Source organism: Pleurodeles waltl, chromosome 1_2, assembly GCF_031143425.1.
Source record: "Pleurodeles waltl isolate 20211129_DDA chromosome 1_2, aPleWal1.hap1.20221129, whole genome shotgun sequence".
NCBI lineage: Eukaryota > Metazoa > Chordata > Amphibia > Caudata > Salamandridae > Pleurodeles > Pleurodeles waltl.
Window position 1 is genome coordinate 1,326,064,713 of NC_090437.1, and position 24,091 is coordinate 1,326,088,803.

General features: G+C 46.0%; 2 protein-coding genes across 2 annotated transcripts in view; one reads left to right on the top strand and one right to left on the bottom strand.

Moving 5' to 3' along the window:
• The window catches only part of LOC138251534 (uncharacterized), a 68,586-nt gene extending 52,162 nt beyond the window's left edge, over nt 1-16,424 (bottom strand). Inside the window, exon 1 of the mRNA XM_069205657.1 lies at nt 16,174-16,424. Coding sequence (XP_069061758.1) covers nt 16,174-16,424 — 251 coding nt within the window. The remainder of the gene's footprint in view (nt 1-16,173) is intronic.
• LOC138251518 (B-cell differentiation antigen CD72-like) overlaps nt 9,239-24,091 on the top strand; it is a 220,133-nt gene continuing 205,280 nt past the window's right edge. Inside the window, exons 1-2 of the mRNA XM_069205656.1 lie at nt 9,239-9,396; nt 23,923-24,009. Of these exons, the coding sequence (XP_069061757.1) occupies nt 9,318-9,396; nt 23,923-24,009 (166 nt within the window). The 5' untranslated portion in view covers nt 9,239-9,317. The remainder of the gene's footprint in view (nt 9,397-23,922; nt 24,010-24,091) is intronic.

Below are 24,091 nucleotides of genomic sequence, written 5' to 3' on the forward strand. Positions count from 1 at the left end.
AAATTGGTCATAGGTGGCTTGCATTTCAGTTTAGAGAGGGCGTGGCTTGGCAGTTTGGGCTGGACTGTCCCCATTGGGGCACAGTCAAGACTGATTTGCATATGACTGGGTCCAAACTGTGGTGACATGGTTTGCAAAATAGCAATGGCTTCGGTTGTGGCCCTGAGCAACTGCACGTTGCTGAGAATAATTCAAGCATTCCATCCATCACCTTGTTGTTGTTACAGTTGACACCATAAGTGCAACAGGTATGTCCTGACATGGCCCTTTCTCACTGTGCCAATGAAATTAAGGTATACCTAGCTGATGAGCCCATAATAAGAGGGAAACTGATCCTAAGTTGTGTGTATTCTGGTTCAGCGAGGAACTAGCTTGGCTGTTCGGGCTGGACTGTTCCTATTGGTGCAGGGTCAAGACTGATTTGCACATGACCGGTTCCAAACTGGGTCACATGGTGGGAAACAAAAAGTGGATTGAGATGTGGCCTGAGTGATTGCCAGTGGCTGAGATGAATTCAAGCATTCCAACCATCACCTTGTTGTTGTTACAGTTACCAGCGGTGCTACACCATCCCACCTAGCTTCCGCAACTCACTGTTGCAGATCAGACAGGAAGGACTGGAAAGATTGACACCACAGACTTCTAAATGACAAGCTTATGAAGGCGGTGTTTACAGTCAGAGCGTTCTTACTCTCCAGCAGTTGCAATGCATGATGTATAATTGTATCCAAGGTTAGACAATAAAGTAGATGATGTCTTATGTAGATTCAGGAATTATATTGAATCACACTATACGCTCTGGTCCTTAACTGGTTGTGTGCCTGGGACGAGGTGGTCTCGTCCTGCTATGGGCCCCCGGGGGGAGCGCTAGCGCTCCCCCCGTTGGCCAGGCACACCCCTCCCCCAGGCAGGAATGGAAGGGGAATCGCTTCCCCTTCCACCCCACCATGACCCCCTGTGGCGTCTGATGACATCAGCGCGCTTTCGCGCTGCAGACCTCACCAGAGGTCTTCCCTCCAGTGCTGGAAGCTCAGCTTCCAGCGCCGATTGGAGGAGAAATGCAAAGCATTTCTCCTCCGATCACGTCGAGGGGGTCAGAGAAGCCTGGAAGGAGAGGAAAGGCCCTTCTTCTCCTTCCAGGCTTCGAAAGAACAGAAATGCCACTACACACCAGGGATTTTTTTGTTTTATTATTTACTAAATAAGGAGAGCGGCCCCTTGGGCAAGGGCCGCTCTCTGGGAGGGGGGGGGGGAAGAAACCCACCTAGACACCAGGGATTGTTTTTTTTTTTTATTTGAGGGGAGCGAACCCTTAGGCAAGGGTCGCTCCCCTGGGGGCAAAAAACTTTCTAGGCCATTTCTGCCAGATCGGCCTATTTTTATTAGGCAGATGGGGCAGAAATCCACTAGACACCAGGGAAAATGTTCTTTTTTTTGTATGTTTGGGGAGCGACCCCCCGGGGGGGGGGGTGGTCAGAAACTACTAGACACCAGGGAATTTTTTTTTTGGTGGGCTATTTCAAGTAAGGGGAGCGGCCCCTTCGGCAAGGGCTGCTCCTCCTCGGGGGACAAATTATTTCAAGGCATTTTCTGCCCCCCCCCGGGGTCAGATTGGCCTAATATTTATTACCACCAGAGACCAGGGAAGATTTTGTTTTCAAAATAAGAGGTTGGGGGTATGGCCATACTCGCACCCCAAATAAATGGGGCCAAAGTTCTTCTGCCCACCAGTGGGCAGATTGGGCAATTACCCCCGATCCACACCCCGGGGGGACAGAAAGCCTACTAGATGCCAGGGAATAAAAAAAAATAAAAGAAAATAGTGGGGTGGTGGCTACCAACCAGTATGGGCCGGGTTATGCCCCCACCCGAACTGAAGGGGCTAACAGTCTTTCAGCTCTCCCCCGCACAGTAAAACATCTTATCCCATGGCAAGCAAGAAGACATTTGATTATTTTTGGTTTTTGTTTTACATTTGGGCCGTGAGAGCTTGGTAACTCTCAAAATCGTCCCACTTGGAATGGGGAGGGCTGCACTTTTTTTTACTTTGGGACGCTGCCATGTAGAAAAATCCACAAGACCTAGACACATCTGAAAACTAAACATCTAGTTGATTCCAGGGTGGTGTGCTTCACATGCACCCCGCACCATTTCCTTACCCACAATGCCCTGCAAATCTGCAACTTTGCTGGAAAGCACAAATTGTGCCCATATTTTTGTGATGGAACCTTCCGGAATCTGCAGTAATCCACAAAATTCCTACCACCCAGCATTGTCTAATCTATACCGAAAAAATTTCTGCTGCACTTGTCAGCCTAAAAATGTTTTTTGCAAACTGCCCTTTTGGACCCACTTTGGTTCCCCCTCAATTTCGACGTGTTTTTGGCTCTTCCCTGTCACAAACACTTGGCCCACCTACACAAGTGAGGTATCATTTTTACCGGGAGACTGATAGGAACGTTGGGTGGTAGGACATTTGTCCCGGTGCAGTGATCCCACACAGAAATGTGGGAAAAATGTGATTTTGTTTAGCTAGATTTGCGGTTTGCTGAGGATTCTGGGTAAGAAAATATTGGGGGATCCACGCAAGTCACACCTCCCTTGACTCCCTCGGGTGTCTAGTTTTCAGAAATGTCTGGGTTTGGTAGGTTTCCCTAGGTGCCGGCTGAGCTAGAGGCCAAAATCTACAGGTTGGCACTTTGCAAAAAACACCTCTGTTTTCTGTCAAAAAATGGGATTTGTCCACGTTGTGTTTTGGAGCATTTCTTGTCGCGGGTGCTAGGCCTACCCACACAAGTGAGGTATCATTTTTATCGGGAGACTTGGGGGAACGCTGGGTGGAAGGAAATTTGTGGCTCCTCTCAGATTCCAGAACTTTCTGTCACCGAAATGTGAGGAAAACGTGTTTTTTTTAGCTACATTTTGAGGTTTGCAAAGGATTCTGGGTAACAGAACCTGGTCAGAGCCCCACAAGTCAACCCATCCTGGATTCCCCTAGGTCTCTAGTTTTCAAAAATGCACAGGTTTGGTAGGTTTCCCTAGGTGCCGACTGAGCTAGAGGCCAAAATCTACAGGTAGGCACTTTGCAAAAAACACCTCTGTTTTCTGTCAAAAAATGGGATGTGTCCACGTTGTGTTTTGGGGCATTTCCTGGTGCGGGCGCTAGGCCTACCCACACAAGTGATGTATAATTTTTATCGGGAGACTTGGGGGAACATAGAATAGCAAAACAAGTGTTATTTCCCCTTGTCTTTCTCTACATTTTTTCCTTCCAAATATAAGAGAGTGTGTAAAAAAGACGTCTATTTGAGAAATGCCCTGTAATTCACATGCTAGTATGGGCATCCTGAAATTCAGAGATGTGCAAATAACCACTGCTGCTCAACACCTTATCTTGTGCCCATTTTGGAAATACAAAGGTTTTCTTGATAGCTATTTTTCACTCTTTATATTTCAGCAAATGAATTGCTGTATACCCGGTATAGAATGAAAACCCACTGCAGGGTGCAGCTCATTTATTGGCTCTGGGTACCTAGGGTTCTTGATGAACCTACAAGCCCTATATATCCCCGCAACCAGAAGAGTCCAGCATACGTAACGGTATATTGCTTTAAAAAATCTGACCTTGCAGGAAAAAGTTACGGAAAAAATGTAGAGAAAAATTGCTGTTTTTTTCACCTCAATTTCAATATTATTTTTTTCAGTTGTTATTTTCTGTAGGAAACCCTTGTAGGATCTACACGAATTACCCCTTGCTGAATTCAGAATTGTGTCTCCTTTTCAGAAATGTTTAGGTTTCTGGGATCCAGCATTGGTTTCACACCCATTTCTGTCACTGACTGGAAAGAGGCTGAAAGTAAAAAAAAACGTAAAAATGGGGTATGTCCCAGTAAAATGCCACAATTGTGTTGAAAAAATGGGTTTTCTGATTCAATTCTGCCTGTTTCTGAAAGCTGGGAAGCTGGTGATTTTAGCACCATAAACCCTTTGTTGATGCCATTGTCAGGGAAAAAACCACAAGCCTTCTTCTGCAGCCCCCTTTTCCCATTTTTATGAAAAAAACGAAATTTTCACTGTATTTTGGCTAATTTCTTGGCCTCCTTCAGGGGAACCCACAAAGTCTGGGTACCTCTGGAATCCCTAGGATGTTGGAAAAAAAGGACGCAAATTTGGAGTGGGTAGCTTATGTGGACAAAAGGTTATGAGGGCCTAAGCGAGAACTGTTCCAAATAGGCAAAAAAAGGCCTGGCACAGGAGGGGGGAAAGGCCTGACAGCGAAGGGGTTAATTAGACTGTCAGTGGAGAAAGGCACAACCACAGAATTAGTAAGAGTAGACAGCTTTATCAATTTGGCTTATTTTGGTCACTACCCACCTTTAGGTGAAGTTATTGTAGCACAGTATTGTTAAGTTCTGCTTCCTTTACATGATGAGTGTGTTATAGAAAGGGTTTTTGTAGCAAATCTGCCTTTCTGCATGGTCACCCAAATGTGTTGCCTTTTTCTTGAAATTATTTTTACTGTCTTTTGAACTCTGTGCACTTTATCCATTTTGAACAGGCATAAAGTGCCTGTTCTGCATTTTAAACATGATTAAAATGGTCTTGTCTCTACTTGACAAATTTAGTTTGCCTGTTCGTCCCTACAATATGGTGTATATACTGCACCCACGGCTTGGAAGTTAAATTTCACCTGTCGACTGCAACACCTATTCTGCCATCTAGAGCAGTGGTTCCCAACCTTTTGATTTCTGTGGACCCCCACTTTAACATTAATGAAACCCAGGGACCCCCACTGAATCATCATTAAAATCCGGGGACCCCACCTGAGTCATTACTGGAAGCTGGGGACCAAATGAGTCAAAATTGTGTTAATATTTTTTAATTTTCTAGGCTCTCGCGGACCCCCTGAGAAGGCTTTGCAGACCCCCATGGGTCCCCGGACCACAGGTTGGGAACCACTGATCTAGAGTGTTGGCCTGTAATTCAGGGCCTCAGGCCTATCATATGTGGCCTGACTGCAGCAGCCTAAACCCCTGATGTCAAACCTTCAAAATAACTCTTTTTGACAGCCAGGTAACCTTACTTTTAAATATTAATGTCACCCCTAAGTACATCTTACCTCCCACAACATAGGGTGCTTGATATTTGAAATTGAAATGTGTGAAATTAAAGTTGCCATGTTCCTACAGTCACTAGACGCCAAAAGCTATTTTCACTGGTAGGGATGTAGGTGGACCCTAGAAAATGTCAAAGTACAGATTATAAACATTAATCTGTAATTTCTGATGGGAAACAGTTATCATGGTCATTCAAGGTCTGGGTTTAGTATCTATTAAAGGTCCAATCTTTTACCTATGCTGTGGTAAGAGCCTTCTAAATACTAATTTTAATTAACCTGCTAGCAGGTGCCCAGCCAGTGCCTGATTTATGAAAATGGCTTCCAGAGCAGAACAACGTCTTAGACTTGGTGCCAAAATGGACTGATTGCAGAGCATGTGGTCCATATTAGCTCATTAAGGGCAGTTGGGTTGGGCCCCGTAATTTCATTACCTTTAGAGGGACAAAAGTGAAGCCTGACCATTCATGGTTAAGTGTAAGGGAAGACTGGAAAAAGAGAAAACCTTTGTCCCGAAGGTCCATACTAGCCAGCATCCCGAGGGAGGGCAGCTACCTCCAGAAATAGTGTTTTGAGTGGGCACAGGGGAGAGGACTACTCATTTCTCTAAATACACCTCTCACTGCACACACACTCCCTCCAAGGGCAGAAACCCTGTTCCATCTTGGATTTCACATTGAATGGTGCAACGTGGGATCATTTGCAAAAAACATCAAACTAGATGTGCTGCAAAAGTGGTGAGGGTTATCCCAGGAATCTCTTCCCCTTCGATAAGGGCATGTCCAGGCATAAGCCCCACCCACTGGCTATAGCAAACCATAAATGTGGCATCTCAAGGACCCCCACAGAACATTTTCTGGGGACCTGTGGAAGATCAGAAGAGGACTGGACCTGGTGTCCGTGACCTGAAAGGAGCCCTGGAAGCCTGGAACTGCTTCGCCTTGTGCCAGGACAAAGAAGAGGACTCCAAAGGCCAGCAGACTGACATCCTGTGTGGCTACTGGGACACAAAAGCTGCAAGAAGCCTTTTCATTGAAGTGAAAGTACCAATATGAATCAAATCTGGACTGGACCTTGTTGGTGGCCTCTTCGGGAGTGAGTTCTGACTCCTAACTGCTGCCCTTGAGGTCCAGGGAGGCATGGAAGTGACCAAGAGGAGCTTCTCCAGAAAATTTGGGACTTACAAATTACATTTCGAAGTCCTCCGGAGCAGTAATGGGGGATCTCACAGCAAAGTTTCAACCTCTGTTTCTGCACACTTTGGCATTATGAGCTGTACATATATTATGACATCTTGCAAATTCTAAGGGGCATATTTAAGAGCCCCTAGCACCTTCTTGCGCCACATTAGCATCATTTTTTTTTTACGCAAATGTGCCCCACGAGGACAAATTTCAGTGTCAAATTTACAAAGTGGCGCAACCCTTTACGCAACACTATGCAAAGGTGGCATTCCCCCCTTGGGGAGGGGGGCGAAAAAATGGTGCAAAGAAATCTGAGAGATTTATTTGCATAATTGTTTTCAGCACTTTTAATGCCTGCTCAGAGCAGGCATTAAAAGGAGACACACCATTGTTTACAATGGGCCTCAGGGCTTTGCAGGATCAGCGTTAACATTTTTGACGCGAAACCTGCAAAGCTCTGAACTAACATCAACATTTTTGACGCTAGTTCCATAACTACCGCCATGATGTGCCATATCTTAGATACAGCGCACGCATGATGGCATTAGGGGGGCACTAAGGGGCGCAAGAAAAGTGGCGCTGTACTGGGCGCAGCACCACTTTTCTTAAATCAGATCCTAAGTGTCATAAAATCTGCACCTCGAAGGTGCAATGTGGTGAGTAAAACCTGCTGATACTGGTTGAAAATGCCAAGGAAATGATAATACACGCAAATCCACTGTGGCTTTTCATGGCCTCATAGATATATGGTGTAAGGCAATGCAACGCAAGTTCTGCATTGCCTTACTCTGTGTCAGGGAGACAATTGATGGGCGCTGTGGTGGGTTTTCCCACAAAACAACCGTGAGTTATGATGCATTCCCGGATTTTCAGGGCTCTGTAAACCTGGGAATGTATCAAAACCGTAAGAGTCCCCAGGGGAGGTGTAATGAGGAGAAATATCTCTAATTCTCCTTGTTTTTTTCCTCTTTCTTTGTGTGTTATATTCTGCAGCAGATATAGAAAAAAGAAAACACCTCCATAGATTGCTTTTGTGCAGGAAGGTGACCCTTCCCGCACAAAAAAACAATGCAGCATGCAATACACGCATCCTTGCACCAGGGTGCAAGGGTGCCTGCGTTGGCTCTAGGCAGCCAGAAGGGTGCCAGCGCAGGTGGAGAGAACGGAAATGCACTCTATTTTGTAACTATGGTGCATCTCTGCCCTTTTCCAGTGGTGCAGGGCAGGACAGCAAGGCCACTTACTAAACTGCCCTGCACCACTTTATTGTAAATATTCCCCAAAGTGTGGAATAATTATTGCAGAGGAAACCAGGCCACTCAGAAGGAGGGCTTAAGTGTAAAAGCACTTTGATCATTTTGAAAAGAGGGTGACAGGAGCTCTGGCAAAAAGATGCCACGTACTCCCTAGGTTTATACTCCTTAACTACTTGGGGCTTGGAGATGACTATCAGGTGCAATGACTTGAACCCCAGGTAATTCCCCCATTCAAGGGTCTTAAAATTGATGAGTGGTATGCTTTGCGGTAGGCTTTGGAGCACATTTACTACCTAATAGAAGGGTATCCTTGTCAATAAATAAACCACTGGGGCAGAATAAACAATCTATGCTTTGTATTTGTGTTATAGGTAGTTTTCAAACATGATTAGAAAAGTACCATTTGCCCCTACATGTGCCCCCTCCTCTCTCGCCCCCTCCCTCTGTGTGCCAGGCCACACCCACTGGCTGCTTACCTATTTCTCCCAATTAGCACCAGGCTGATTACATCCATGAGTTTGAAATCTAGGACAACAAAGCTATGGGTCAGGTTTCAAAATATCAAGTTCTGTGATAAGGATCTGCACATATATTGCCTGCCAGAATGTTAGCAAGGCAAGCATATTTAGGGGAGGGTTGATTTACTATTCTGATCTCCACATCTGTGTACATTGGGCCGGTTTCACAAAGGTAAACTTAGACCTGAAGTTTAAGTTTTGACCTGAAGTGTAAGTTTAGATCTAAAGTCTACCTGTAGACCTAAAGGTTAAGTTTAGACCTGAAGTCTAACTTTAGGCCTGAAGTCTTAATTTAGAGCAGAAGTCTAAGGGGCATATTTACAAGAAAGTGGCACATCAGTTTGATGTGCCACTTTTCTTGCACACCACTGTACCCACTAACGACACCATGGTTGTGCCATATTTACAATACAGAGCACCATGGCGCATGTAAACACAATAGCGTCAACATTTTTTACGCTATTGTGGCGCATTGGTCAGCTAACACCAAAATGATGGCGCTAGTCAAGTAATGCGTGGGGAGGCCCATTGGAAACAATGGGAGCATCACTTTAACGCCAGCCTAGGGTAGGCATTAAAAACTACGGGAAAAATCTCATAAATTTTACTGCACCATTTTTCTGGGACTCCTAACGGGGGAATGCCCCCCCTCCCTTTCATGCATTATGTAGGCATAATGAGGTGTAAGGGGTTACAAAGTGGTGCAATGCATGCATTGCACCACTTTGTAAACCTGGAGTGGTGAAAAGGCCTCTTTGACGCAGTCTTATAGTTAAAAAAATGATGCTAGGGCTGTGGAAGGAGGCACTAGGGGCTTGCAAATATGACCCTGAGATTAGAGCTGAGGTCTAAACTTGGACTTCAGGTCTACAGTTAGACTTCAAGTCTATGCTTAAATTTCAGGTCTAAAGTTAAACTTCAGGTCTAAGTTAACTTTTCTGAATCAAGCCCACTGACTCTATCTGGTTTTGTGAAGTCAGTGTAAGTATTTCTGTAGAACACCTTCACTTTGTTAGCAGGAATGGTCTGAGATATGCATCACTCAGGCCCTCTGCTTTGCATTTACTGCTGACAGCCATCACAGCCGGGTATTTCCATGTGTGCTTGAGTGGCCCCACCTGCTCAGTTGCACTTCCTTAAACAGGGCTCAACTTCGCTTTCAGCAGCTAAAACAAATTTCAGTTTAATTTCCTTCCCTCCAAGTGAACATACTCTAACTAAGCTAAATTCAGCGTGTTGAGTGATGGATGGAGCTGTGACATATGCTGACGTGAAGTTTGTGAAAAATCCAGCGATGGCCAAGCACCGCCAGCATGGCACAGGTAACGGTACTCATTACTACTGTAGCATACTGTGCCCGTGACAGACAGGTGCAGTATATAATCTACTCATTCATTCTGAAATATACTGTGCCCCGTGACGGAAAGGCACAGGTAACGGGAACTCATTACTACTGTAGTATAGTGTGCCCAGTGACGAACAGGTGCAGGTAACAGGTATTCATTACTACTGTAGCATAATGTGCCCCGTGAACGGACAGGTGCAGTAACAGGTATTCATTACTACTGAAGCATAATGCGCCCCGTGACAGACGCATGCATGTAATGTACTAATTCATTCTGAAATATACTGTGCCCTGTGAAGGACAGGCACAGGTAATGGGTACTCATTACTACTGTAGCATAATGTGCCCCGTGACGGACAGGTGCACTATATAATGTACTCATTCATCCTGAAGCATACTGTGCCCAGTGACAGACAGGCACAGGTAACGGGAACTCATTACTACTGTAGCATAATGTGCACAGTGATGGACAGGTGCAGTAACAGGTATTCATTACTACTGTAGCATAATGTGCCCAGTGACGGACAGGTGCAGTAACAGGTATTCGTTACTACTGTAGCATAATGTGCCCCGTGACAGACACGTGCACTATATAATGTACTCATTCATTCTGGAGTATGCTGTGCCCCGTGACGGACAGGCACAGGTAACGGGTACTCATTACTACTGTAGCATAATGTGCCCGTGACGGACAGGTGCACTATATAATGTACTCATTCATTCTGAAGCATACTGTGCCCAGTGACAGACAGGCACAGGTAACGGGTACTCATTACTACTGTAGCATAATATGCCCTCTGAAGGAGAGGCACAGGTAACGGGTACTCATTACTACTGTAGAATAATGTGCCTTCTCACAGACAGATGCAGGCAACGGGATACTCATTCATCCTGAAGCACTGTGTGGCCCGTGACGGACAGGTGCAGGCAACGGGTTACTCATTCATCCTGAAGCACTGTGTGCCCTGTGACGGACAGGTGCAGGCAACGGGTTACTCATTACTACTGTAGAAATGTGCCTTCTGATGGACAGGTGAAGGCAAGGCGTTACTCATTCACCCTGAAGCACTGTGTGCCCTGTGACAGACAGCTGCAGGCAACGGGTACTCTTTACTACAGTAGAATAATGTGCCTTCTGACGGACAGGTGCAGGCAACGGGTTACTCATTCATTCTGAAGCATACTGTGCCCAGTGTCAGACAGGCACAGGTAACGGGAACTCATTACTACTGTAGCATAATGTGCCAAGTGACGGACAGGTGCAGTAACAGGTATTCATTACTACTGTAGCATAATGTGCCCAGTGACAGACAGGTGCAGTAACAGGTATTCATTACTACTGTAGCATAATGTGCCCCGTGACAGACACGTGCACTATACAATGTACTCATTCATTCTGAAGCATACTGTGCCCAGTGACAGACAGGCACAGGAAACAGGTACTCATTACTACTGTTGCATAATATGCCCTCTGACGGAGAGGCACTGGTAACGGGTACTCATTACTACTGTAGGATAATGTGCCTTCTCACAGACAGATGCAGGCAACGGGTTACTCATTCATCCTGAAGCACTGTGTGCCCCGTGACAGACAGGTGCAGGCAACGGGTTACTCATTCATCCTGAAGCACTGTGTGCCCTGTGATGGACAGGCACAGGTAACGGGCACTCATTACTACTGTAGCATATGTGCCTTCTGACGGACAGGTGAAGGCAAGGGGTTAGTCATTCACCCTGAAGCACTGTGTGCCCTGTGACAGACAGCTGCAGGTAACGGGTACTCATTACTACAGTAGCATAATGTGCCTTCTGACGAACAGGTGCAGGCAACGTGTTACTCATTCATTCTGAAGCATACTGTGCCCAGTGACAGACAGGCACAGGTAACGGGTACTCATTACTACTGTAGCATAATATGCCCTCTGAAGGAGAGGCACAGGTATGGGTACTCATTACTACAGTAGAATAATGTGTCTTCTCACAGACAGATGCAGGCAACGGGTTAGTCATTCATCCTGAAGCACTGTGTGCCCCGTGACGGACAGGTGCAGGCAACGGGTTACTCATTCATCCTGAAGCACTGTGTGCCCTGTGACGGACAGGTGCAAGCAACGGGTTACTCATTCATCCTGAAGCACTGTGTGCCCTGTGATGGACAGGCAGAGGTAACGGGTACTCATTACTATTGTAGCATAATGTGCCTTCTGACTGACAGGTGCAGGCAACGGGTTACTCATTCATCCTGAAGCACTGTGTGACCTGTGACGGACAGGTGCAGGCAACGGGATACTCATTCATCCTGAAGCACTGTGTGCCCTGTGATGGACAGGCACAGGTAACGGGTACTCATTACTACTGTAGCATATGTGCCTTCTGACGGACAGGTGAAGGCAAGGGGTTACTCATTCACCCTGAAGTACTGTGTGCCCTGGGACAGACAGGTGCAGGCAACGGGTACTCATTCATCCTGAAGCACTGTGTGCCCTGTGATGGACAGGCACAGGTAACGGGTTACTAATTCATCCTGAAGCACTGTGTACCCTGTGATGGACAGGCAGAGGTAACGGGTACTCATTACTACTGTAGCATATGTGCCTTCTGACGGACAGGTGAAGGCAAGGGGTTACTCATTCACCCTGAAGCACTGTGTGCCCTGTGACAGACAGGCGCAGGCAACGGGTACTCATTCATCCTGAAGCACTGTGTGCCCCGTGACGGACAGGTGCAAGCAACGGGTTACTCATTCATCCTGAAGCACTGTGTGCCCTGTGATGGACAGGCAGAGGTAACGGGTACTCATTACTACTGTAGCATAATGTGCCTTCTGACTGACAGGTGCAGGCAACGGGTTACTCATTCATCCTGAAGCACTGTGTGCCCTGTGACGGACAGGTGCAGGCAACGGGATACTCATTCATCCTGAAGCACTGTGTGCCCTGTGATGGACAGGCACAGGTAACAGGTACTCATTACTACTGTAGCATATGTGCCTTCTGACGGACAGGTGAAGGCAAGGGGTTACTCATTCACCCTGAAGCACTGTGTGCCCTGGGACGGACAGGTGCAGGCAACGGGTACTCATTCATCCTGAAGCACTGTGTGCCCTGTGATGGACAGGCACAGGTAACGGGTTACTCATTCATCCTGAAGCACTGTGTACCCTGTGATGGACAGGCAGAGGTAACGGGTACTCATTACTACTGTAGCATATGTGCCTTCTGACGGACAGGTGAAGGCAAGGGGTTACTCATTCACCCTGAAGCACTGTGTGCCCTGTGACAGACAGGCGCAGGCAACGGGTACTCATTCATCCTGAAGCACTGTGTGCCCCGTGACGGACAGGTGCAGGCAACGGGTTACTCATTCATCCAGAAGCACTGTGTGCCCTGTGACGGACAGGTGCAGGCAATGGGTTACTCATTCATCCTGAAGCACTGTGTGCCCTGTGATGGACAGGCAGAGGTATCGGGTACTCATTCCTACTGTAGCATATGTGCCTTCTGACGGACAGGTGAAGGCAAGGGGTTACTCATTCATTCTGAATCATAGTGTGCCCTGTGACGGACAGGCACAGGTAACAGGTACTCATTACTACTGTAGCATTATGTGCCTTCTGACGGACAGGTGCACTATATAATGTACTCATTCATTCTGAAGCATACTGTGCAGGGTGACAGACAGGTACAGGCAACGGGTTACTCATTCATTCTGAATCATAGTGTGCCCCGTGACGGACAGGTGCAGGCAACGGGTTACTCATTACTACTGTAGCATAATGTGCCTTCTGAAGGACAGGTGCAGGTAACAGTTTACTCATTCTTTCTGAAGTAAAATGTTCCTTCTGACAGACAGGAGCAGGTAACGGGTACCCATTACTACTGTAGCATTATGTGCTTTCTCACTGACAGGTGCACTATATAATGTACTCATTCATTCTGAAGCATACTGTGCAGGGTGACGGACAGGTGCAGGCAACGGGTTACTCATTCATTCTAAATCATAGTGTGCCCTGTGACGGACAGGTGCAGGTAACGGGTTACTCATTACTACTGTAGCATAATGTGCCTTCTGAAGGACAGGTGCAGGTAACAGGTTACTCATTCTTTCTGAAGTAAAATGTTCCTTCTGACAGACAGGTGCAGGTAACGGGTACCCATTACTACTGTAGCATTATGTGCCTTCTCACTGACAGGTGCACTATATAATGTACTCATTCATTCTGAAGCATACTGTGCAGGGCGACGGACAGGTGCAGGCAACGGGTTACTCATTCATTCTAAATCATAGTGTGCCCTGTGACGGACAGGTGCAGGTAACGAGTTGCTCATTACTATTGTAGCATAATGTGCCTTCTGAAGGACATGTGCAGGTAACAAGTTACTCATTCATTCTGAAGCATTATGTACCCAGTAACGAGATACTAGTACATTCTGAAGCATAATGTGCCCTGTGATGGAAAGGCACAGGTAACGAGTGACTCCGTCCTTCTGAAGCATAATGTACCCAGGTTATGCGTTCCTCATTCATTCTGAAGCATAATGTACCCAGGTTATGCGTTTCTCATTCATTCTGAAGCATAATGTACATTGTGTTAGAAAGAACTAGGTTATAAGTTGCTCCTTCAAAGTCCAATGTACCAGGTGAGAGACAGGCGCAGGTAACGTGTTAATCATTTATTCTGAAGCATAATGTACCCTATGATGGGCAAGTGCAGCTTATATGTTACTCATTCATTCATTCATTCTGAAGCATAATGTAGCCAGGTTATGAGTTTATCATTCATTCTGAACCATAATCTACATTGTGACTGAAAGATGCAGGTAACGAGTCACTCCTTCATTCTGAAGCATAAGGTACAATTTGAGGGACTGGCGCTAATAGCCTAGATACTCCTGTTTATTGTAAAGCGCAAGGTACCATATTACAGACAGGGAGAGACAACCTAACACTCATTCATCTTAAACGATCATGGACCTTCAATGCACAAAGCGATTAGCCACGCCCATCATTGAGGCACCATGTGCTACAAGATGGACCCGGGAGCATTGAGGCCCCCGTGTACTAATAAAACACACGGACCTCAGTGACGTCACAGGTAGGGGTCCCTGCCAACGCCTGATGTAGACTTTGCCAAAAAGAAGCAGATCACCAAGAAATCTTAAATCTGCCGACGGGGGCAGTAGTCTGCCAAAGGTGCAATGGGTCCTAGTGCAAGCATGCAAACGGGGACCCCTCCCAGATCCAATGGTTGCATGGCAAACAAGCATTTGCAATGCAACGTGTCTCGTGTGTGCTCGTGTTAGAGCTAATAGCGTTTTAAACTCCTAACCGGACTTTTCACTCGTAATGAAACCTATCGGCAAAAGTGCAATTAACTGTGTAACAGGGTCGATATTATGCAAAGCGCTCGACTTCTGGCAAGCGACATCGCGCTGCGAAAGTAGAGAAAAAGTAGTCCACGAACAGGACGGAAAACAGCGAGCCTCGTATGTTTTCTTTACTTGGACGATGCGCTCGAGGAGGACTAACCACCGGAAAAGGCATGACGTATGCGTGCCTTCCACTAATGAAATCAAGCAGATTCTAACAGGCAAGCCCACGAACCAATGAAAGACACTGACGTGACGTGGACGGGGCTCCGAGCCCTTTTTAATTCCTAAAGCTTCTCGCTTAGCAAAACGCATGCAACAGCTGCTAAGTGGAGTGCAGAGTTTGTTTTTTGTAAGATTTAAATTATCTGGTGAAATGTAGTATCACAAGTGCAATCAGTATTTGCGCCCCGTTTGCACACATTATCACTATTCTTACGTTCGCCATTTGATTTGTATACCAAAAAATGAGCACAAAACCAGAGTGAGCTCAGTAGGTACTTAATTCAAATTAATTTAAATGAGTGCTTAGTGTTTTTAGCTTTGTCCTGTAGACCACTTTAGCTTTCTCGCCAGCCTCATGTACTAAATAACGAATAAATTAAAAACATACACAGCTGTAGAGAAGCTTTAGGGCCGCCCTCTTCATCAATTGGTCCGTTCAGCTGTGATTCACAGTTCGCTCTGCAAACCACAGCAAGCAGCAGGGGGCTGAGGGTTAGCCCTCTTCAGCCATTGGCTCTTTTACACCCTGAGAAGCTGCGTACCTCATCACATGTGAGCATCCGCCAAAAAAGAAGTGCTCTTCTATCAGTACCAGGGCTGATGGACAAGTACTAAAGTTTTTTTCTTTCCCTTATCTTTTTTCATTTTTCATCACCCGCGTACTCTACAAACTAAGGGACTGATTACCACCTGGGAGGAGGGGTTTCCTCCATCACAAATCTGACGGATATCCCGTCTGCCCTATTATGATCTGCATTGAATAAAACGGGATCATAATACGACTGACTGGATATCCGTCACATTTGTGATGGAGAAAACCCCTCCGTCAGGGTCGTAATAAGGCCCTAAGTTTACAAGTTAAAATAGTTCAAAGCCATGAGTAGATTTTCCATGTGCCAATAAGAACCATATTTGAATATCTGAATTTTTTTAATAAAAAGGGTTTTTAAAGTTGCTCTAAGTATCTGGCTGAAAACTCCTGTATTGATGAAATTATATGGTTTGCCTCGTTTTTTATTTCTCGACAGTTTTGTTGCAGGCGTGTGGCCACCACATTCATATGGCTGCTTGTATTCATCTACTTCTGACAATTACGTGCAATAAAATCTTTTTTTTTTTTTAAGTGAGCCACTGTACTGGTTTGCCAAGCTCAGGCTTACCGACTGCCATTGCTTGCCGCTGCCACGCCCGTCTCTGAATGAGGGCTGAGTGTAACAGCAGGTTCAAGAGGGTGATACTGGTCACGACATATCCATGGGTCCACACGTCCCACATCTCCCTCAGCCGAAAGCTCCTCGGTGGGTCTGTTCCTTTCCCTCTTGTCCCCACATGACTGTGGTGGTAAAGGCTGGCACTGGGGCAGGAAGGGATTGCTGGCGTTTTTGAAGTCTCTCTGTCTCACTCGTGTCATCTCATTCACTTTCACCAGTTGTTGTTTTGAGAATAAGAATCTATTTATGGTCCCCAGAGCAGGAAACCTAAATGGGGAAGGAAATCTTTGGCACCAGATGTTGAAATCCGCTGCTGCCTGTACCCACACATGAACCTCTGAGGATGCACCGCTTTCACCTTCCTCCTTAAAGGGGCCATCCGGGGAATGAGGTCACGACAAGCCTCAACCCAAGCTTAAGTCATTAAACAAGCAGTGCTTAATTTGTGCTTGTTGTTTCCGGTGCGGAGCACCAGCACTTAATTTTGAGGACCGGCGCTTATTCTTCTGCCTCAAGCATTTACTATGAGCAAAAGACACATATGGGAAAGACGGAGGAAGGAAATAACGAAAAAGCGTCACAATGGGAGAAAGCAGAAAGCAGAAAGCTGAAAACGTGAGCTGAAGGGCAGGAAGTGGCTGTAAATGGATTGAAGAGGCCCGAGAGGGCGTCAGGATTACACTGCCTCAGTATTCCGTGCTCCCACATTAATTGCAGCAGCCGCGTGTTTAGGAGGAGGGCTTTGGACACGGCACGTTTTTATTTACAAATTAAACACTGTAAACAAGGAAGCATCCTAGAATACTTATTGCGGGCAATGCTTAGTGATGCTGGAATGGATGAAGGGAGCTGCTTGTTTTCTCTACATTGAATGGGCGCTTTGATGTCTTACTTCGTTGGATTTTGCTCGTCCTGCGTGTACCATTTTTTCTGAACACATCAAGGGATCTCCTTATGGGGTGAAAGCTCTGCTCTATAAAACTTATGACAGACAGCTAAAGAGACACATAACTAAATAGACGGACAGACAGACAGACCAGTCAGTATATTATGGCTTTATTTACAATCCAATGTATTCAGCACCTTGAGACCCTCACAGGTGATTTGCTGCGCTTTACAAATCCTGGCTTTACAAAACAGGTGAAAACCCGTCTAAAAGATGGCAACAAGATTTACACTCTTTATCTTTGCCCCAGTTTAGATATTGTTGCTTGACTACATTTTGTACCCACGTTTCCCTTCTTCGTGCCACATTTTCCCCATTTCACACTCATTATGATCACCGACTGTTTGCATTCACTTCGCCTAATTAAAACATTCTACACAATGATTATAATTTTATGGTGCAATATTTTGGCGTACATTTAATGCAATAGAAGATCGACTGTGGAGTTGGATCACCTCCTGTGTGGACTCCTATGGCCTCTCAAACCCAGCAATACAACCACATCTAGACCCCAGGCCATCTGGTACTCAGATTAATGAAATGCCACTGCGAGCAACTGAGGTGCAAATAGAGAATGAGCCATGACAACCCAGACAGGAGCACATTCAAATTTGCACTTACACACTACCACCACATGATCTGGAGAACCAAATGCACCACTCTGGTGGACCACATAGATGCCAACACCAACATCTTGCAATCTTTGCCACTGTGAACGATTTGACTTCACCAGCGGCTGCCTCACACTGGATCACCGCCTCACAGAATGAGTGCACTTGAGGGAGGGCTAACTGGGAGCTTGGCTATGACTGAAAATAGATAAGTAGACAGAGAGAAAGAAGGGTAGATAGATAGGCCCACAGAAGGGACGATAGATAGATAGATAGATAGATAGATAGATAGATAGATAGATAGATAGATAGATAGATAGATAGATAGATAGATAGATAGATAGATAGACAGACGGATAGAGAGATAGATAGATAGATAGATAGATAGATAGACAGACGGATAGAGAGATAGATAGATAGATAGATAGATAGATAGATAGACAGACAGACAGACAGACAGACAGACAGACAGACAGACAGACAGACAGACAGACAGACAGACGTACGGATAGATAGATAGATAGATAGATAGATAGATAGATAGATAGATAGATAGATAGATAGATAGATAGATAGATAGATAGATAGATAGATAGATAGATAGATAGATAGATAGATAGATAGATAGATTGATTTGTAATTGTTCGGGCCAGGTAGTGAGTTTGTGTGTGACAGAAACAGACAGGTCGATAGGTGAGTTGGGGAATGGGGCTGTATGGGGGTTTGCAAAGTGAGGGAGGCAGCCAAACTGGTGAGAAGAAAGAAAGATTAATAACGTCTAACATACATAAATTACTTAACTCCATACCTTTCATGATAGTTTCTAATACACCAGCTGAACAAAATTCAAACACCACCTCCCAGAGACAATGTACAGTAAGATATTTGCCTCTGCCTATATTTAGTTCCTTGTAAACACTAGTGGAAGCACGGCTCCAGTTTTCACATGCACATACCAAACTCCGACAAATTATGAAAATACAGAGCTGATAAATTATTCCGCTGTCCTATCTCCCCCCACCCCTTGTGCGGCACTAAATAATAAAAAGTTAAATTGCCTCTTTCCCGAGATGTGATCCAAGTTGTGGTTGGTGCTTCTTGTAGAAAAACAAAACACTTGGGTGACAGATTTATGAAAATGTGACGCAGTGTAATGCGGCAAGACAACTTGTTCCACTGCATCACATAGAGATGGACAGGAATATGTCATTTATTCTAAGACAAGGCTCATTCCTGCACTTTTCCCGTGCTGGCACACATAGTGCAGCCTAGTGCCAAGGCAGGCACCCTTGCACCATCCTGCATAAAACAATCCTTAGAGGCTTTTTCCTCTTTCTATGTCAGTTGCAGACCGCATTTGTAGAAAGAGGAAAAAACAAGAAGAAATAAAGGGGCAGATGTAGCAAGGGTTTTATGCCTCGCAAACAGCGACTTTCGCTGTTTGCGACTCGCAAAACCCACATCGCGATGCCCTATTCCCAATTTGCGAGTCGGTAACCTGGTGGTGGGTTACCAACTCGCTAAACGGGACTGCGAATCGCAAATAGGAAGGGGACCCAGTGTTTGCCTCCTTGGATATACCCTGCAAAGTGCACGGACACCTGCCCTGGGTTGCAATCCAACTCCCACCTACCCCCCATTCTGGCAACCCAAACAAGGACATATATCACGCCACAGCAGCAGCAATGCTGAGGACAAGGACTGGGATACATAGCTCAAGTGGATGGGAAGAATCTCAGGCACAAGGAATGGGAACCAGAAGCTAAAACCCAGTGGCATTGTCAAGTCACCATGAAGCTTATAGAAGGGTATGACCCGGGAGCAACAATGGGACCCACTAAAGCAAGAGTGACAGCCCAAGCTCTGAGCCAACACAAACAAGGAACTCTGATTACAGAAAAGCCAGCCTGAGGGCCCGAGATATGGGTACTTTCAGATTATGATTTATTAAGCACTGCTAATGATCACAATGAGGTTCAAGGTGCTAAAGATCTAATTTTTTTTGGTAAATACCCAGGGTTTCACGTTTTTACCAAAAAGTGTACGAGTGACTGTGATACAAAGGCTTAAGCAAAGAGATTTCCAGATTTTGGCATCTGGCAATGAAGTCGAATGCCCCCCTCTCTGTACATATTGAAGTTAGGGAGCATAATTGTGAGAGAGGGCCTATTGTTGACATGATTATCCCCCACTTTTTGCCTGATGTTGATGTGTCCTAGAAATTGTAGTGCCCAGGGCCCCTGCTAATTAGGTTCCCTGGGTCAGAGCTCTTTCCCTAAGTCTGTTGTGATGCAATGGCACAATTGGATGCATCCTTAACTACCTCTATAAGTCCCCAGTGAGTGGATACCTATGTCCCCAGGGATTGGGGTACTATGGGTAGGCCCCTGAGGGCACCAGCAGTGATTGTGCTACCCTCTAGGTCGATGCATCCAGATGCACCCAGCACTGCCATTGAAGGCTGAGTGCCCTGGTGCAAACCTAAAACACAAACTCAACATGGCACACTGCCTGTGTGCCCTGTCCACCATACACTGCATTTTGTATGGCTAAGACACCCCCCTTGCAGACCTTATAGCCCTATGGCAGGGTGCTCCATATTATATGTGAGGGCATAGCTGCACGAGCAATATGTCCCCACTGTGTCCTTGCCAAACCTGGGACATAGTGGGTGAACAGAGCAGCCATTTTAATATATGTGCTGGACACTGGTACATACGAGTTTCCCAGCTACTCTGAACCCTGAGTTCTTTGGTATCAAGCAACTCAGAATGATAAATTCAAAATAGTGCCAGCCTTGGATCTATCCCTAATTGTACCCAGGGGTCACCTTAGAGGTGCCCCCTGCAAAAGCTAACAATCCTGGCATGGTTGCTGACTGGTCCTATCCAGCTGCCAACTCCAGACACCCAATATACAAACCTTGGGGGAGAGCCCTGCCTCTCCGGTTTGTAAGACTATGCCCTTCCTGTGGGGAGAAGCTAACACCCCCTTCCCTCAGGAACGTTCACTGTCCTGGCAGTGAGCTTCAAAGGACTTGCAGCCCTTGAAATTTAACCCCCAATGCCTGCTGCTAGCAGCAGCTGGCATACCCCTTTGCAAATACTCACTTTTGGCAGGAGCAAAGACAGGAAACCTAACAAAGGCTAGGAGGAGTGGCCTCATCTGGCATGTAGCACCCCCAAGGTGTTGCCTGTGAGGTGGACCCTAATTTTCATTTTCCTCCATCTTGAATGGAGAGACAGCAGCCAATTAGGTTTAGGGTTGTGACCGTTCCCACAAGAAGTGGTCATTATAGTGGGTGTAGCCACACAAAGGTAAGTGTCCCATTGGACACTACCAGCTTCCCCCTAAAATGCCCACTAAATTCAGTATTTAGTGGACACCCCTAGGCCAAGATTGCAGATTCAAAAGGACAAAAAAGACCAGCTCAAAGAAGAACCAAGGCGTGAGATCTGTGGTCCTGCTGCACAAGAAAAAGGTGCCAACCCTACCTGCTGCACCCAGGACCTGAAAATCACTGCTGTGGAGGAGCTGGACACTGGACTGACCTCAAGAAACCCAGAGAACCTCCAGGCTTCAACAATCGCCCAAGATCTCCCTCCAGAGTGGACGTACCATTCTGCAACCAACAAAGAACCAGCAACCCAGTGAGGGTCACTTCACTGACTGGCCTATATATCCCGAACCAGAAGTCACAGCCAGACCCACCAACACACCAGCAACCACCAGGACAAGCCCTGTAAGTGTGCCAAGTTTGGGGTCACTGTGCCTTCCAGTGGCTGAGTTGTGTTAATACCCTGAGTACTGGTCAGCTGGCATCAGACAATAAGAGAAGGAGCTCCCCCAGAGCTGAAACCAGACCAGGAGGAAGCCCCTGTCAAAGGGCTTCAGGAACACCCTGGACCTCCCACCAGAGCGCCCCGTTGTCCTGTAAGCAGCCCTCAAAGAGACTCACCTCCAGCTCCAAAGGACTCCGTTGCACACAGCTCTTGGATCACCAACTCGCTCTGCACCAGCCGCCCAGCATTCTGCAATGAGGAACCAGCTGTGTCCTCAGGGTCCCGCACCCCTTGCAACCTTGACACCACAAGGGGACACCAAGGCACCATCTTTAACTTTGCAACTGAAGACCTTTTCCAAGTGGTCCGTCACAGTGGTCCTGCAACAGCTCCAAGAGATATTCCAACACTGCTCTGGCACCAGGAGCCACTTGAATTTCTCCTGCTGGCACAGCATGCCCACCGATGACCTTGACCAACCTGCAAAAGCTGAACTTGCTAAAACAACTGTACGATTGTATATACATTTATGAAAGTGACTGCCTATTGATTCCTATGGTGCATAATTATGCCCTGAAAGAATGCATTTATTAAAAGTTCAGAAAATCTTATCTTAAAAAGTATTTAACCAATCTTAACGATCTTGGTCTTAAAATGTATATAAAAAGCTAAAGTATTTTTTAAAATTGGTCTTGAGTTATTCCTTTGAGTGTGTGTGGTGCACAAGTGATACTGTGAGTACAACAAATGCTTTGCACTTCTCCAAGATCAGCCAAACTGCTTGACCAAGCTACCTGAAAAATTAAACGACTAGGTGATCTAGTTTTTGCCTCAGGGAACCAAAGTGTAGTTGCCTGGACCCCCTGCACAGTGTGCCTAGTTTTACACACTACATAGAAGGCCAACCTCCTACAATAATGCAGAAAGAGTCCAAAGAGTTTAGTGATCTTAAAGGTGCATGAAATTTAAAGCATTTTACGGGGCTGAGTGGACCCCAGTGATGAACTGGTTTGTTATTATTGCATAAAATCTTTAACTCGAGGTAGGGCTAACTGAGAGCTTGACTATGACTGAAAATAAATAAGTACACAGAGAGAAAGAAGGGTAGATAAATAAGCACACAGAAGGGCAAATAGATAGATAGATAGATAGATAGATAGATAGATAGATAGATAGATAGATAGATAGATAGATAGATAGATAGATGGATCGATAGACAGATAGATAGATAGATAGATAGATAGATAGATAGATAGATAGATAGATAGATAGATAGATAGATAGATAGATAGATAGATAGATAGATAGATAGATAGATAGATAGATAGATAGATAGATAGACACCTGTCTCCTGATTAAGTCTGTGGGGCCTATTTATGAGAGGCTTGCACACCACCGGAGTGTCACTTTTTATGATGTTCTGGTGGTGCAAACTTCTGAACCATATCTATGAGGCCACGCAAAGCCACTTTGCGTGGCTTGAGTGGCCTCATAGATATGGAGTAAGACAAGGCAGCACAAGTCGCTGCATTGCCTTACTCTGTGCCGGGGAGGCATTCAATGGGCGTTGCAGTGGGTTTTCCGACGCAACACCCGTGACTTGTGATGCTGACCCAGATTTATTTAATCACATAAGCCTGAGGAAGTGCCAAAACCTTACGCCTCCTGAGGTGAGACGGAATGGGGAAAATAATTTTATTTCTCCTTGCATTTTCTTCTCTCCATGAGTGCTGCATTCTGCAGGACACACAGAAAGAGGAAAACATCTCTCAGGATTGTTAAGTGCAGGAAGCTGTCCCTTCATGCACAAACACAATGTTGCATGCAGCCCAGGCACCCTTGTACCGTGGTGCAAGGGTGCTTCCGTTGGCGCTGGTAGCCAAAACAGGGTCAGTGCAGGGGGACAGGACAGGAATGTACTGTATTGCATAAATATGGTGCATTCTTGCCTTATTACTTTGGTGTAGGGCAGTGCCACAGGATGGCTTGTGGCGCTGCCATGCACAAAAAACCCATAAATAAGACCCTTTGTGACTAGGCGGGTGGATACAGAGATGAAGAGCAAACAAACATTTACGTGTTTGGCATCAAAAAAGTTATAGCAGCCAATTCACTATCATGTGACCTGATAGACATAAGGAGCAGGGAATATTTGAAGCATTTGAAGTGCATAATACTAAACAAATGGTAAATAACATCAAACAATGCATTTTTGCATGGGTCCTGAACAAAAGGCATTGCTGTTGCCTTCAGGCCTGGTCCCTAAAGGCCAGGCCAGGCCACCATGAGGTGGAGATGTGACAGAGACAGACATGCGCGGACGCCTCCTTCTCACTTTCACTTTCTTCCTCCCTTTCAGAGGCACGCGACAATTCTGAGGGCCTTTATGCCAACATCCGTGTCCCAGGAGGGGACGCTCGAGCTGAATCCGCCAGTGGGAGCAATGGTAACTATTTATGAATGTGTGTGCACTGTAAAATCCCTGAGGATTGGGCAACTGTGGAGAGAGTGAAACACTTGCTAGCATT